This window comes from Acartia tonsa, chromosome 7 (assembly GCF_053477335.1).
Source record: "Acartia tonsa isolate MP-2025a chromosome 7, ASM5347733v1, whole genome shotgun sequence".
In the NCBI taxonomy this organism is placed as follows: Eukaryota; Metazoa; Arthropoda; class Copepoda; order Calanoida; family Acartiidae; genus Acartia; species Acartia tonsa.
In genome coordinates, this window is record NC_137266.1 from 10,569,717 (window position 1) to 10,586,503 (window position 16,787).

Genomic DNA, 16,787 nt, shown 5'->3' on the forward strand with positions numbered 1-16,787 from the left:
CAAAACATCCTTTACAAGGGGTAATTGTTTTTTTAGCAAAGATTCACTAGGACAAAGGCCGAGCCCTTGTTTTGCCCACTGGTTTCTTGTCTTGTTCATTATTATCTTTAAAAAAAACATTAACACATAAATTATTATATACAAATTTTAAAATGCAGGCGGAGAAATATCAAGCAAGGAAATTTTGGATATAAAAAGACAGTGTTAGAAAGTGTTTTCCAGTATGGCTCAGAAACCGATTAATTTCCGCTGGATTAGAAACGATTCTAAGCCATACTGAAAAATCACGTATAAAAGCTCAGTGTCGATAAATAATTTTTCAAATATGGAGTCAAAACCGATTAATGTCCGCTGGATAAGTACTAGTTTTCATCCCTTCTGAAAAATCATTTATAGCAGCATATTACAGACAATTTTCCAAGAATAATAAAGTAAAAAAACATACAATTAATACCAGTTTTGTTAGACTATCAGGACTAACAAAACTAGTTGTAATCTTATAATTTTTCAATTTAATATTGGCGAAAAACTGTTTATAAAATGATGTAATAAATTACTATCACAGAAAGTATAAGTTGGAATTTAACTTCATTTGAAAATGAGTTTGTTTAAAATGTGTATAAGTACGGACTTTGTAGTAACGATTATAGAGTTGCTACTGTTTCTAATTTGAACTGTTATATTATAGGAAATTTAAAATTAAACAGAAAATTATAAAAGGTATAAATTAATGATAAAGATATCCGTTATGCACGGACGGACATACAGACCGTAATTATAGAAAAGTTTTACTTTTTAAAAGAATATTATCTTATAGGTTATTTAATACATAAGGCTGTTTCATTATTATCACATATTTCTAAGTTTTATATTAAAAATGTTAGGATTAAAGAAAGAAATTTTAATGAAAACAAAATATTGTTGTATTTATTTACTTTAATTTGTCTGTTTGTTTACAATCGTACGACTCGTACACATGCGAAAAAGCATTAAATTATAAAAAAGTCGTCGTTGTTCATGGAAATTAGAAAAACAAAATCTTAATAATAAAATGCATTTTCTGTAATAGAACCATATTTTTTTAAAAATTTCTTTTAATGAAAGTTATTTTATACATGATGTATTATGATTAAATCACGCCCGCACATCGTAATATGAATTAGGCCTTATTCTGGGCCAATCTACTGGACAGTTGGTAAGGTGTTCATTCCATTTATCTTTCCTGTAGTTATTTATAAGTGTGTTGATGTTTTTATTCAGGTCTGAAATTCTGTCGTCAGCAGGGTTATTAGCTCTAATATTGTCTCGTTCGTCAATTAATCTGGCAGCTTCTGATGGGAGGGCATTGAAGGTCTTAGGTATTCTTCCGGCTGGGATAAATTTTCTGGCCGCTTCTTGCACTGTTTTACGGAAGAATTTTTCAGCTGCGTGGATGTTTGTGACCTTCTTGGCTTTTGAGAAAATATTTTCAGTATAGTCTCTGAACTTGGGCCAGTCAGCTTTATTAAAATTGATGTAAGTAAAGTGTTTGGTGTTGGTTTTAATCAGTTCTGCTGTCAAAGTGATTAATATTGGAAGATGATCTGAACTCATTTTAGTCTCAGTTTTCCAGTTGGTCGTTGGAATGAGATTGGAGGATGCTATGCTGATATCCGGAGATGTAGATGAATTGTTGTGGACTCTGGTGGGGGTGTCTTCATTGATGACGCCGTAATCTAGGCTAGATAATGAGTCAACAAGGAGCCTTCCTCTGGTATCAGTAGTAGCTTCTGTGTGCCATAGCTCATGATGAGCGTTGAAATCTCCAAGTATAAGTGATGATGGTCCGAGATCTTCAAAAAGGTGGTTGAAAGGAGGATTATATTGTTGTTGGCAGCTACTTTGTGGTGGAATATAGATGTTTCGTAGATATAGGTTGTTGTTATCTTTACTTGGTATGTTGATGGTTAAGGATTCCAAGTGTACATCTTGTTCGTGGCTATGTGGTGTAGGTACTAAATTGAAACTGATATCCTTGTGTATTAAGAATGCCAGTCCACCTCCTTTGTTGGTACCTCTGTCCTTCCGAATGAGTGTGTAATTAGGTGTTTTCTTCATTTTTGACTTACCAGTGAGCTTTGTTTCTTGTAGCGCAGCAATATGGATTTTTCTCTTCTCCATATAATGAAGAAGTTCATCAATCTTGTTGTTTATTCCATTGATGTTGTATTGTAGCACTTTTATGTTGGAGCCAGTATTATTATGTTGATCAGTAGTGTTGGGGGGTTGGGGGTGAGGGGGGGATGATGATGGGGGGTTCCGGGTGAGGGGGGGATGATGATGGGGGGTTCCGGGGGTGGGGGTTGATGAAGGGGGGAGTCCGGGGGCGGGTAACACGACGTGGGCGGGGGGGGTGGGGGGGAGGGGCGGGGGATGTGACGTGGGGGGGGGGTGTACATGCAGCATGGTCCAATCCAGGATTTTAACTTTTTGCGCTCGTTGGATGATTTTAGCTGGGAGCATTTGATATGAAGCCATTGACTGCATTTACAACATACAACTGCATAAGATAGAAGTTTCTTTGTACATACAGGGCAGAACCAGGGACCTGGATTCTGCTCGATGCCAGCTATGAGTAGAAGAAGCCGAATAAGACCAGCTGGTGGTGTCTTATTCTTTGTCAGGTGAACTAAAAACTCGTTTCAGCTGTGGAATGACCCACTTTGTCGTAGATATTAAAAAACCCATGGAAGCTGTAGTGATGATGATAATTGGATGGTCGGGAGATTGTAGGTATTGGCTTTTGGCTTCTTCTGCTGGTGCTGTTGGTGTTGCTGTTGCAGTTGAAGGTGGATTCGCGACGTAGACACGGCCAATGTAGAATCCCAGCCTATTGTCCCCTTTCTCTCTGAATGTTAATATAGTCAATACTTAGATATTAGTTAACTACCTACCTAGTAGATAATAGAAATAAAAAAAAATCAGTCAAGATGTCATTGTCCATGTTTTGGAAACTAAATTAGATCTGTTACATTGTTTCATAAATCACTCATGTATATGGTTATTTTTTTTGTTTTTATAATGTTTGGTTTTTTAATACCTACTGGTGTTATTTCTTTATTTTAAGACTATCAATCTATAGTTTTCTATTAATATAGGCTGATAATAAGTCAACAGAAAATAAAAAAATGCCCCCGATATTTGGTCTCACCAAGCCATTGACGACAGTTGCTAGTGAGCCGAAATTTTCATTTGGTACTGACAAGGTAGGCATTGAGGAGAAAGAAACAAAAAATACGCACAGCATGTTTTCATTTTCAAGTCCTGTACAGACAATTCTACATCCCAGAAATGATTCTCCTGTTAAAGAAAAACCTTCAGTCATCTCTGCTTTCAATTATAAAGAATCAACGGCTGCTGACAACAAAATAGCGGCTGCCGCCGCTTGCTTAGTTTCAAACTTTGGCAGTTCAACAAAGTCGAGTAGTCCGTCTGTTATTGTTACCAACGGCCATGGCAAATCCGAGGTTGTGTCGGCCGCTAACAAAACTGATGACAAATCAAGTGCCAGTAAATCTATAGTTATGACCAACGGCTTGGACACTAGCGGGATGGTGTTTACCTTTGCTGCCCCCAGAACTGTGACAGATAAAATAACCTCCCTCGATACGTCGTGCTCTATGAATTTCACTTTTTCACCCCCCGAAATTGTTAAAGGAAAATAAACAATATAAATATTGCATATATTATTTTATTATCTTAATGGAAATGCATTGTTTTATTTTTAATGTTGAATAATTCAGGAATCACGATAAGGTGTCTGAAAAACAAATAATAAATAGCTTACCAATATTCTGATGTAGGTTTATTTATTAAAGGAGGGTTAATATAGTAAAGATGCTCTTAAGTGAATGACAATTGAAATATCTCTTTTGAATTTAATGCCTTACTACAAAAACTCCACAATATAACGCAAAAATTGCGTTTTTATCACTCAGCAAATAAATAAATTTTAAAGAAATTGCATGGTAGTCTTTTTTACCGTCAAGAATTGGCAGGGATCTCAAGGGACAAAACTTTGGACGATAACAAACTGATTTACATCTCCAATGAAGATGAAACAAATTACCCTATCTGTAGATTAAAATTAATGATAGATTTGGACACTTTTTTTGGGGCCCAGCCAATCAAATTCAGTTTTTGAGCCAACTGATAATATACGTTGTTAAAAAACTTTGGGTACTAGTGTAATTTAGAATCCAATGTTCTCTTCCTTCCTGACAATTTGAGATATAGATATTTGTTTATTTAAATTTTAAACCTCATCTAAGATATCTAAACAATGATTACACCTCCCTATTTGATTTTTAGAAGCCTTATCACTGTTCCTGAATTAAAAGAAATATGTTATTGAATAATATTGTTCTGTTTAGATGAATTCTACAAACAATAGATTGTGATAAATTATTAAGAGCCACAAATATTGAAAACATAGTGTGGACTATTTTGACCATAGGGTTCGAAGTCTTGTCAATTGGTTATTTTTTAAATTATCTAAATTCACATAGAAATTTGTATTGATTGACGTTAATGATATGGTTACACATCATTGTTATCGACAAACAAAGGCTTACAAATATTCTAAAATAGTCAATACTTAATAATGCACAGTTATCTCGCAGCACACATAAATACGCAAAAAAACCACTTATTTTACATATGTTTTCTTTCGTCATCTACTTTCTGTGCATTATTGTATTTTGGCTATTTCAGATTATTTGAAGGCCTTCTCAAACCGCTTGTAAATATGTGCGGGCATGACATGAACGTTCAGTCGTTTGGCAATTAGCAACCCTTAGAGTTCTTTGTTTTTACGTTCTATATACTTTTATCTAATTGACAAAACTTTAAACCTTGCAGTCACTGTAGTCCATAGTGTAAAACATTGCAGTGATAAACAAGTACACACATTTTATATACCACGAGCTTAGCTCTGTAATATTTATAATAATACTTGTCAATAATATTTATAAAATATGCTTAGATTGAACATGTAAAAAATGTCATAATTATGAGTTTTAAAAAAAGATTTTAAGAGTTTCACCACTTAAAATATTAAACCAAAATTATTCAGATTGTCTTAAAATCTTATTTTCTTTTGCGTGGAAAACCTCAAGTTGTTCAATCTTGGCCAAAAAAAAAATAGTAAAGATAATTTTTTTTAATATGTCCTGGTGAGAAAAAAATAGATCATTTTTAGTGCTGTATAAATTAACATAATTTTCCTAATTCTAAATATTTTTTCTGTTTACTTTCTTAAAAAGGCTCGGTGGTAAAATAGTGATTTTAAAAGATGGTTAATTTTAAACATGTTGTAATTATAAAACTGTTGTTTGTATCTTCTTACCCTTAAAAACTGAATGTTGTTTTAAACATAATTTTCAATTTTTACCTAGGTAACTTTTGCTAAAAGATTTTTTTTATAAAATGTATAAGTTTAAGTAAGGCATATTGTACCATTTTATGGCAGATTTATTTTCTCTTTTGCTACTTGCTGACCTTTAAAACAGGGTATCCAACAAAATGTAAAGAAAAAAATGTCAATTATAATCCATAGAGGTCATTATAAGCTATAAGAAATTAATACTTATGGCTACAAATACCCTCTTTGGTAATAGTAATAACATTCAAATATTCATTTTACTTCAAAATTATTGTTTTCAAAAACAGTGGCTTTATCAAATTCATTAAAAATAGCAAATATTTTTTTCAGACAGTCAGATAACATTATTTCAAAATGGTGCGAAAATTGAAATATCATGAGGAGAAATTGTTGCGGAAAACCAACTTTATGAGTTGGGAGGCCTCAAATAATTTGCATGAAAACAAAATTATGAGGTAATTTATATTAATAGTATAAGGGCAAATTGTAATCTCTATATAAAAGTAGTAGGATGTATCTGTGTGTCTGTCTGTGTGTACCGAAGGATTTAGCCAACTGCTGGACCGAAATGTTTATCTATTACGTTGAAGCTTTTTATTGATTCAGGGGAGGATTATATCTATTTTAGGGTTGAGCAACTCCACCCTCCCAATAGAATTACTCTTAGAAAAAAGACCCAATTTTTCAACTCTTTGTTTTGATATGAAAAAAAGTTAACCTATCGTATTTCCTTTTTCCCCTCACTGTTGTGCACTTAACTTTTCCAACATTTTGCTAGAAAGACAGTCCTTTTGTTGAAACGCCTTTTTTTCTCTCTCTGTGTTTCAATAGATATTATCTCGCTACTAATGTAATCATTTCTGTTTTGATTTTAGGAAATATGGAATACAGAAGAGAGAAGAATATACTTTGTACAACAAAATATCCAGGGAAATTAGAGATATTGTCAGGTATTATTGGCTTGCTTTTTTGATTGCATATCTTTTGCCTGCAAGTCCTAACTTTGCATTAATATGAGTCACTGTGGGCTAGAATTGAATCAAGACAAAATTAAGTGCCGAGCCCTGGGACCTATGTATGGTTAAAATAGACATAAAACCATGATGATTCCAGGTAAAACCAAAATATTTCAGCGGGGGCTTTTTGAGAAAATTAGATTTGAAAATTTCAAGTTCAATTTTCACCACCTAGGAGTTGCCGCATACCTAATCATGACAAGAAAAGCAAATATTATTTATTTTAAATTTTGAACAACTTTGCTTTTATAAAGTTCTTCATAAAACCACTCCTGAAGGGAGTTAATAAATGGCCATTTTTATCACTTGCTTTGCAAAGGTCACGAAAATTCAGCCTAAAATAATCATATATATAGAGATTTTAAGAAGGACTTCATAAAAGCAAAGTTGTTCATTATTTAAAATAGATAATATTTGCTTTTCTTGTCATTATTTTGCGGAAACTCCTAGGGGGTGAAAATTGAACTTGAAATTTTTAAATCTAATTTTCTCAAAAAGCCCCCGCTGAAATATTTTGGTTTTACCTGGAATCATCATGATTTTATGTCTATTTTCACCATACATAGGTCCCAGGGCTCGGCACTTACTTTTGTCTTGATTCAATTCTAGCCCACAGTGGAGTCTTTCCAGGCGAGGGTCCACAAATTTTATTAGTTAATTCGTTGATTTAGAGCCTTTTGCTCCAATAATCTAAACTTTTGAATTCAACAAATTTTTCATTACTTCCTCGTTATTTCTATGGTCTTTGGGACTTCCTTTTTAATGGTCACCAAAATGTGTGCCCGTCCGTTTGTTACTCTAATTGTGCTTGTTACGCATATAGAGACACACTCTAAATCAACTTATAAGAAGCTTTTATTCCAATCGTCACACATTAGGTTGTTAATTTTGTTTCTCGTATTCATTCGAATCCGGTGGATAGGAACTGGTTCTCATCCATACGAAAAAACTATGTCTAGCATCGTATTACATCCAGCTTTCTACGAATATAAAAATGTACAATCATAAGATTAAAACCAGTTTTTTTAGCCGGTGCCTTCTGCACCACGGGGCTAAAAAACTAGTTTAAATCTCATAATAGTACATTCTATATCCGTGGAAAGCCGTTTATGATACGATGCGAGAAATAACTATTCCATTTTTTTTATAGAAAAGTAAAAGATTTGGAACCCAAATCTCCACACAGAATAGAAATGAGCGCAGCTTTTCTGGAGAAACTGTATGGAATTGGTCTTATACCTACTAAATGGAATTTAGGTAAGCAAGCTAGTGGAGAGGAATGTGTAATATGTATTCTATTAATTCTATTTTGAGAGTGTGTGTGTGTGTAGCCATAGTTTCTTAGTGTTTGGACCTAAGTAGTCATGGAGTAGGACGAGACACTTTTGTATGCTAGCACCAGGGCCAGCTCAAGGTCCACGCTTAAGTACAAGTACTTGACCCGCTGTCTCATGGGACCTACTCTTTATTACCTCACCCTCGCCGAGTATGGCAGGTGTCCCAAATTAATTCACCGTAATGAATGACGCTTTCCACAGAGGAGCTTGGGTAAGGGTTGTACTGATATTGTGTACTTGACTATTGAGCATCTAAACTACCCAATCATCACCCTTCTTACACAACCAAGGGGAAGTTGCGTGAATGAATTGCGACTGAGAAATTCGAGTTGCCACATGGGGACTTGAACTCGAATTCTCACCACCGTAACTCAGTGCGTTACCACTGAGCTACGACGCCCCTTAACATTTGATTGTAACACAGAATACATTCAGCTGTGCGCGAAGCTTACCAATTTAAGATTGGCCAAAGGATTCTCACTTCCAATCTCCGTGTGCATTGGTGCAACAGTGCATCCGAATCCTAACTTCAGTAAATCAGGGCTACAAACAATTACAGCATGTACCTATTCTATTTATTATATCTTTTTTTTACCGCAAGAAACTCAATTTCATCAAACTTCGGCTATTCAGATACGACTTTGTAATTCTATGTTTATTGTTTAAAAGTGTAAAGACTGGTGAAAAAATGAGGGAGGGCGTATTTTTAGGTTTTGTTACAAAAAGTGCCCCATAAGCAATCTTTTTTTTTGTTCAGTACTTTATATTTTTAACCTTCGATAGAAAATCAATTTTGATAAAAAGATTTTTAATTTTAGAACAATGTAATGAAGTTAGTGCATCAAGTTTCTGCAGAAGAAGAATTACTGTTATCCTGGTAAGCTATGTCTGGCTTTTTCTTTAGTTTTATAACTAGCGGCTACACTCTCAGAGGCCTCTAGGGGCAATCTAATTTTTTAAATAAAAAATTTTCTTGGGAGTCATTTTTTCAGTTTCTTGGGATGGTGAAGGTTACATCACCAAAAATTGTTATAAACCTTCCCAGGATCTATGAGAATCTACACTGTAAAGTCCATCAAATGTATTACTAATATCTAAATAAGGAGTTAGGGATGTGCTTTCCCCGAAAGTGCACAACGAATACATAACCCTACTAAACTAAATTGAAAAAAAGGGGAGGGGTTGGTTTGTTATGTTTAACTCCTGCTGTGGCTAAACCCTGTACCCAATATCTACATTGACCTAATAAAAAACTTCTTTCTCTTCATCTTTCTTATTTATTAAAAAAAGGGGTGGGGGGTTTTATGCTCGAGAGGCAATTAGAACGAAACCACCAATTTGGATATTTAGATCACCAAAATTTGATATTTTAGGTCAAGTTAAAGATGGCGCAAGACATCAACATGGCCATTGGTTTGGTTGAAGGAGGTCACGTGCGGGTGGGTCCACAAATGATCCTGGATCCAGCCTTCCTGGTCTCCAGAAACATGGAGGATTTTGTGACCTGGGTGGACACGAGTAAAATCCGCCAGAAAGTTTTGGAATACAATGATCTCAGAGACGATTATGATGTTAATAATTAAATTTTTGATATTTTTTCAATGTTGAAATATGGTGTTTTAGCCATTACTTCCGCATATTGTTGTATCTACAAAGTGCTTCATATTGTGCAAAAATACACAAAACAAGACTGGGTGTTCAAATATAGCAAATATATCGAAACGAAAGGGTCAGTTTATACTATAGTAACAATTTGCAGATTTGATAATATTATGTGATACATTTGGCGAAAGTGATGACACACCGTAGAATGTACCTGGTAATTTTTTATATTTTTTTCAGATGATTTAAAACAAGCAAACCCCAAATAAAATAAAAACAAGGTGATATATCATAGTAGACTAATAAGTTAAATTTACTTGGTTACTTTTACGCTATTTTCATAAAAAAGTCGTTAATTTTTATGGATCAATTTTCTTAAAGTTGCTCAAAGGTCCAGAGATTGAGTGGACAATAGGCTTTATTTTACACTATTCCCTAATATTTATAATAACGTTTTTCTTATTCGACGGCTTAACAACTTTAACTTTGATTTGTTGGATAATTAGGTAAGTTGAGTTTTCAAACGTTCCAACCACCAACTTTAAGGGGTAAAATTGTGCACCTTCATATTTATGATGCACTGTACATAAATTTATCGGTCATTGTCTTATCCCTTTATATAATATCCATGGTTTAGGCCTAATCATTCTACTTGATATAAAAACCTTGACTATAATAAGATGGAGGAGCACGACAGTTTAGATGATGACCTTGAGAATATTCAACAACCTGACAGATTTGACCTTGAGTTAGAGCTCGTCAGATGGGTCAAGGTATATTTTTATTTGTGGTATTAATTAGCAGTAGAGGAGCCTAGTAGTATACCTAACAGAGATGGAAAAAAAACAGGTTTTAAGAAAAAGAACAAACCAGTTTGTTTTTTTGGGTTTAAACCAGATTTTTTTGTTTTTTTTGTTGATAAAAACCAGGTTTTTTTGTTTTTTTTAATAATATCCAAATTATAGGCCTGCCCCCCCCCCTCTTTTTTCACCCCTTCCCCTTTTTCTCACCCCCCGATACGGGGGGTGCCCAAATCTGCCCTAAAGGACCCGAAAAAGGGCAGCCCAAAACCGCCCGCCCAAAAGCGCCCGCCAGATTTGACAACCCTGACTGACAGTTATTTACTGTATTATTTACGTTATGAAAAGATATAATTGGAAAGTTAGGCCTTAGTATAAATATTTAAAAAAAAAACATTTAAACCATCCCACCTTGTTTATTTTAAGCTTGGTTTTTTTGGTTTAAACCACTTGATTAAAACCACGTGGTTTTTTTTATGCCATCTCTGATACCTGAAGGTTGTTAAAAAAAATTACCAATCTAAACATGAATATCTTTCAGATAATACAATTCGAATTGTTTTGGTAATTTGTGATGTGTTAAAGATCTAAATCTATTTCATGGAAACTGAAAGTCCCTTCTTATCTACCTAATGATTTTTATTTTTAGATTTATATGTTATCCATACCTTATCACCTAAATTTTTCCTATTTTTAGATTGCCGCGAGCAAGACTATCCCACCTGTAATGTGTAAACCTGCTGGTCCCATAACTCAGCACTATGGGCTTGACTCCAAATCTAGGTAGGACTTTTATTCAAAGTGCCTAGTATAGCACAGACCCCCTAACCCCTTATTTTTTAAATAAAATGAAAATTAGGGGAAAAGAAGGTTTTTAAGTGTTATGTACTTTTTTATGTGTATGTATTGTACGTTTTTATATTCAAAACGAACTGGCCAGCTTGCATGCAATTGCACAATGATATCATAGATTTATTTCCATTGCGACACACACACACACGCAGACAATTCACCAGCCTAAACTGTTACACAGGGGTGTATATTCTGCACAAGATTTATTTTTTTTCCCCTGCTACAAATTTTTTTATTTTTCTTCCCCCCCAAGTTTTTTCTCACCAAGTAGGGGGAAAATGGAAAAATATTTAAAGAACTCTATATTTTATTTATTTCATCCCTCCTACCACACATTTTTTAAAGCTTTTTTCACCAAGGAGTGGGGGAAATAGAAAAAATGTTTTCAGTTTTCTTAATTTTTACATTTTTTTTCCCTCCAACAACCTATTTTTTATTCCCCCCCCCCCCCCCCCCCCTGAGCAGGGGATCCCATGTAGAATATACACCCCTGCTGTTACATGCCTAATTCAGAGCTTGATCTTTAAATCGTTTTTATGGCGCGCTGAATCGGGGCGATTCAGAGGTGAACCGTAGGTGCGCTGATGGTGAGCCACAGCGCACCTATAAAACATTGATTTTTAAAAGATTTTCGGCGCGGTGTTGTTAAATCGCTTGCGACACTCAATAAAATATCGATATGCGCCAGTACAACTTTATTACTAAAGCCGTGTCAGTAAGGTATTTTATATAAAATGCCGTGTCAGTATGGTATTTTATATAAAACATTAACATATAATTTATTTTAAAAATAACTATAAAAATGTTTTCACGATAGTTTTGAAATAAAATATTAAAGTAATTAAAAAAAATATTTATTTATTAAATAAATCACCCCGATTTGGCGCGGCAATGCAACTCGGTGAGTGGCATTGCCGCGCCAGTACCGCACCACTGGCCGCGCCAAATCGCCCATGCAAATTCGATTTAAAGATTGGTATTAATAATTTGATGGTGCGCTGAATGAAGTGCCCCGGTTTAGATCACCTATAAACGATTTAAAGATCAAGCTCAGGTCTAATTTTGTTTATCTATTTGTTGTGTAAAAAATACGGCTATGAATATTTTAGTATTACAGTTAATTTAAATTGTTCTTTTTTACTATATTCTACTTAGATGGAGAGAGGCCGTGTGTGTTATGATGTTAGAGGCAGACCCTCACCTAGAGACAGAGGGTACAAATAAACTGGGAAGGCAGCTAGCTCAACTTTTCAGGTATGCAAACATTAGATTTTCTCCATAAAAATATTTTGCTTTTCAAAGTAGGTTTTTTATGCCTTTTTCAATTAGCATTTGTTTTTGAAATAGAATTAAAATAGAGGTTTCAATGAAGGGTATTTTTTGTCATCTCGTAGGGATATTGACAAACCCTTCCTATTAATAGCCCAAAACATGTCAAGAATCAATCAAACTTTTTAAACTATAAGAGACGTCTAGCTATTTACGAGATATTACTGGACAGTGACATGCGGACAAATAGAATTAATAGGTAGGTATTAAAACTTTGTTTTGTTGAATTGTTTAATTATGTTGTTATCATCCCTTTTTTATTTTAGGCAAGATTTACAGTTATGGGAGGTGAAGGCGAGGCAGCTACACAACTGGGTCAAACGAGGTCTCACCAATGTTAAACTTCTGGACAGAACTCTGGCCTATTTCCAGGTTGGGATTATATATATATTTGATTTTCCATTAGTTGGTTTTAAAAATTTGGGTACTTTTATTTAATCTTGTTTATTTTGTAAATTCAGCATCCCAAATTAAGATCAATTTGTTCTGGGAAAACATTCTTAAATTGAATTGTATTTATTTTAGAATAGAAAGGGGGGAATGGGGGAGATGCATTGATTTAGATATCTTTTTAATATATCAAGTAAAAGTTTAGTACCTACCTGAAAAGTAAATTTCATTCTCGCCGAATTCTTGACATTTGTTTCTATCTTGATGATCTGATCTTAACGCTAAATGTAAAAAAAAATATGAGAAATTCTCCTATTAGTATTACATGTCTCTATCAACTTTTCAGAATCAAAGCAGTTGGTTACAATACATAAAGAATCTTAAGAATCCTATTCCAATGATTGAAAGCCCAGGGTTTCCAGGTAAAGATGTGTTTTAAAAACAGAAGATTGTGTACTTGTTTTTAAAAGCGAAGCTTTTCTATAATTAGGGTCGGTCCGTCCGAACGTCCGTAACGGATAGCTTTTTTCGTTAAATTAGGCATGTTAGAATTGTCCTATCGATTTCAAACTTTGCATGGTGATTCCTTTAGTAGTTAGGTACGATTTGGAAAGCGTAGCAACTCTATAATTATTACCAAAACGTCCGCACGTCCATTTTAAACATGTTTTTTTTTTTTTAATTTTTAACAACAAATGTTATATGATCTATTCATCTGATTGATCTGATTTTTGGTTTACTGATTCCTGGGACAACAAAGTTTAATGTTATAGGCGAAGCAACTCTATATTCAAGTCCTAAAAATGTAAGTATGTATGTCCATAAACATTATCCTTTATCAAGCAGTTTTTCAAAAAATTTACTTGCCATTTTGCTTACAATTTTCTATACAAGTGTTAATGTCCGTTTGTCCTAACGTTTCAGTGCTTCGCTTTTATGGATGTTGTCATCCTTGTTTAAAGAACACTAAAAAGAAACAAGGATAACTATGTAGATGCACAAGTAGCATTGGATAAAACCAGCAATATATTATATGGAAGGAAGATGGACAGAAAAAATGGGATTAAAAGAGAAAGACAAAAATACGCACACATCTATAATGCTCCATGATACACTTGAAATAAAACCAGTTATTGATTAAAATGAAAAGGCTTTTTAAAAAGGATGTACATATTATATGTATATATAGAAAATATTTAGTCACAGACGGACAGATATACTGTGTAAGTTATTGAGGAGCTTTGCAGCTAAAATTTCCTATTCAAGGGACCCAATGGAGCGAGCACTATTGGAAGGAGCAGACAGTTATGCTGCTCATGCAAGAATCTGATTTTCCACAGGGTACTGATCCAGTCTTCTGCTCCAGGTATCCAGTTTTTATATAATAATAATGAAAATCCAGAGCTGGATCTTTAAATCATTTTAGTGGTGAGCCAGATCGGGGTGAGCCAACTTTCCACCAATGAGAGCACATCATTTTATGAAATGCCTCGCTGTGATTGGCTGAAATTCGGCGCACCCCTATATGGCTCACCACTAAAATGATTTAAAGATCCAGCTCAGGTAAAAGGTACATTCTAAGATGAATATGATTTACAAAATTACCCTCCCTGCAGATTAAAATTCTTATCTGAAAAGTTTTTACACTGATAATCTATAGATCTAAATTTATTTTCATTGTTCCTGTCCTTGATTCTTCTAATCCAGTTACTCCTAAGATAAGTAACAGACTACAACAGGGCCATTCCCTTGGATCTTTGACACACAAATTAACATTTTTTTTTCTTTAAAATATGTAACTTTTGGTTAGTTAATTTTATATTTTGTTTTTTTTCAGAGCATGATAAACCATCAATATTATCTTTATATTGACAATGTCTCTTTTTTTTTCTATCTCACTTCCTCCCCCTCCATCCTCCTTTCCGTTATCCTTTTCATCTTTCCTTTTCTTCCCTAATAATTTCAAAACCTATTTTACAACACATTAACATGTTTTATGTTTATTTTTTAAAAACATACCTTTCTCTTACTTCTTACCCAAATTTGTAAAGCTTTCTTGTAATTGTTATGGCCTTCGGGACCTCAAAAACAGTGGTCGCTTAAATTTTTGTCTATCTTCCGATGTTCTTTTTATATTAGCTTTTAAGCTTTATTAGTGTTTGTATATATGTTCATGAAAGGTTTATTTCAATCGTATTTTATTTTTCCTTTGATCCATTTTTAATTTTACCTAGATTATTCCGAGAGGAGCCTGGAAAATGGAAGCTGAAGATGGAACAGTTCAAAAGTTGGCTGGAGAGAGGCAAAACTGATCCTTTACCTGAATATTTTGGTACAGGTTAGTTTAGTAATACCAGGGATCTCAGGGGATAAGACAATGGATGATAAATTGATAATGATGGATGATACAAAATTACCCCATCTGTGTATTTAAAATATTGGTTTAAAAGTTTGAACACTGCTAGTTTGAAATAATCAATTCCGATTTGATAAGCAACAAGTTTTAACAGACTATTGAAAGAGCATGATTAAGAAACTTTGAAAAAAAGTATATTTTGCAGTCCAATGTCCCATCCCCCCCCCCCCCCCCCTCCTTGATTGATACAAAGTTTTCTTACGACATTTTTAATATGAACAACTGTAGATATTGGTTTCTAACTTACAAATAATATTAAGGTAAAAACTGTCCTGAATGTGGCCTCTTTCTGTGGGATACAAGAAGTTTTCTCAAGCATATGAAGAGAAATCATGGGGTAAAGGTAATTTTAGTTATTCATAGGGTATCTTTTTTTTGCCTCAAACTGCCTAGTCGAGCAAAGAAACCCAACCAACCCCCGTAATACTTCAAACACACTGAGTAGGTACATAGGGTTCCCTACAGGGGTTAGGCAAGCATAGGTCAATTAACAAAAAAAGGGGACCTAATTTATCTTGAATCTTATTACTTAAAAAAGCTAGTCTTTTCTTTGGAGCGTTGGCCAAAATTAAATGAGCGTTGCACAAAATCAGATGACATTACCAAATATTTTTTTCGAATTATTTCACCTGTTGGTTACAGCTGGATTCTTAAGACTTATTCCATTCTAGTTTGAAACTTTAATTCAAAACATTTTAGATAAATGATAGAGAGAAGAGTAACTCAGGACGTGAGAGTCCAGACGGGGCTGCAAGTCCACCTCTACTTTTCATATCAGGTAAAGTAACACCCTTCAGACAACCAACCTTAGTCTGGAGGTCCTTGTCCTCTTTACTTTTCATACCTTAAAAATAACACTTATCAAAAAATCGACCTTTTGATTGGATTGCATAACTTTGTTTGATAGACCAAAGTTGCCTAAAGTCATTCCCTGGTTAATTAGGGAAAAAAGACCCTTTTATAGCACAACCTTCGTCTTGCAGTAACATAGAAACATAATATAAATTCTATTTGACTTTAAATTCATCTCTATTTTATTAGATAAACGGAGCAAAAGTCCTAGCCGCGAGGAGAACACTGATGAGAGCAGTGCGGCTGAAACAGCTGACGAGAAAAATGGCGCCAATGGCGCAGAATCAGCTGATCCAGATGATAAATTTCCCGCCACCAGTGACTCGGAACCTTCTACATCACAGGTTAGTTCATAAGATCTCTTAAAGAACCATGTAAAAAATAACCTTCTTTTCAAAATTAAGTTAGCTTAACCTTTTAATTTATTTTCATAAAGTTAAGTTTTTTTTTTTGTTCAGGCTACCAGCTCTAGACATTCAACACCCAACAGATTACCCTCAACCCCTGGCACAGCAGCAAGGGGCAGTAGTCTTCCATCTAGGGGAGCAACCAAGGCTTCCTCAACTCCGTCTGGCGGCAGCAGGGCCTCAGCACCCGCAAGGGGCTCGAGCAAGGCTGCTGCCAAACAAGATAAACAAGTTGAAGGTAAGCCACGCTGAAATTTGGTAAAGTTAGAGAATAAAATGTTGTACCTATTTATTATATATCATGCTCTTACAGATTAAAACTAATCTGTTTTCTAAAAATGTAAATTTTTTTTCGGATTTAAAA

At 34.3% G+C, this 16,787-nt stretch overlaps 3 protein-coding genes across 26 annotated transcripts in view; all 3 read left to right on the forward strand.

The window, feature by feature from the left end:
* Nucleotides 1-5,753, forward strand: part of LOC145324808 (uncharacterized) — a 14,861-nt gene extending 9,108 nt beyond the window's left edge. Inside the window, exons 7-9 of one of the 9 annotated variants that reach the window (XM_080167471.1) lie at nt 3,138-3,795; nt 4,351-4,516; nt 4,931-5,753. In XM_080167471.1, the coding sequence (XP_080023597.1) occupies nt 3,138-3,704 (567 nt within the window). In that variant the 3' untranslated portion in view covers nt 3,705-3,795; nt 4,351-4,516; nt 4,931-5,753. Of the gene's footprint in view, nt 1-3,137; nt 3,796-4,350 lie in introns of all 9 variants that reach the window. The other 8 variants (XM_080167473.1, XM_080167472.1, XM_080167474.1 and 5 more) reach the window with 8 other exon arrangements.
* Nucleotides 5,751-9,618, forward strand: LOC145324812 (U3 small nucleolar ribonucleoprotein IMP3). The gene is made up of 5 exons (XM_080167480.1): nt 5,751-5,877; nt 6,298-6,372; nt 7,589-7,695; nt 8,594-8,652; nt 9,149-9,618. Exons 1-5 carry the CDS (start codon nt 5,777-5,779, stop codon nt 9,356-9,358), a joined length of 552 nt encoding a protein of 183 aa, XP_080023606.1. The 5' UTR covers nt 5,751-5,776; the 3' UTR covers nt 9,359-9,618.
* Nucleotides 9,530-16,787, forward strand: part of LOC145324805 (uncharacterized) — a 27,734-nt gene continuing 20,476 nt past the window's right edge. For 13 of the 16 annotated variants that reach the window (XM_080167462.1, XM_080167450.1, XM_080167452.1 and 10 more), the window contains exons 1-12: nt 9,530-9,658; nt 10,058-10,150; nt 10,875-10,960; nt 12,185-12,283; nt 12,625-12,730; nt 13,095-13,170; nt 14,015-14,114; nt 14,983-15,086; nt 15,425-15,507; nt 15,864-15,942; nt 16,206-16,360; nt 16,475-16,661. In XM_080167462.1, coding sequence (XP_080023588.1) covers nt 10,058-10,150; nt 10,875-10,960; nt 12,185-12,283; nt 12,625-12,730; nt 13,095-13,170; nt 14,015-14,114; nt 14,983-15,086; nt 15,425-15,507; nt 15,864-15,942; nt 16,206-16,360; nt 16,475-16,661 — 1,168 coding nt within the window. In that variant the 5' untranslated portion in view covers nt 9,530-9,658. The remainder of the gene's footprint in view (nt 9,659-10,057; nt 10,151-10,874; nt 10,961-12,184; nt 12,284-12,624; nt 12,731-13,094; nt 13,171-14,014; nt 14,115-14,982; nt 15,087-15,424; nt 15,508-15,863; nt 15,943-16,205; nt 16,361-16,474; nt 16,662-16,787) is intronic. The other 3 variants (XM_080167464.1, XM_080167463.1, XM_080167465.1) reach the window with 3 other exon arrangements.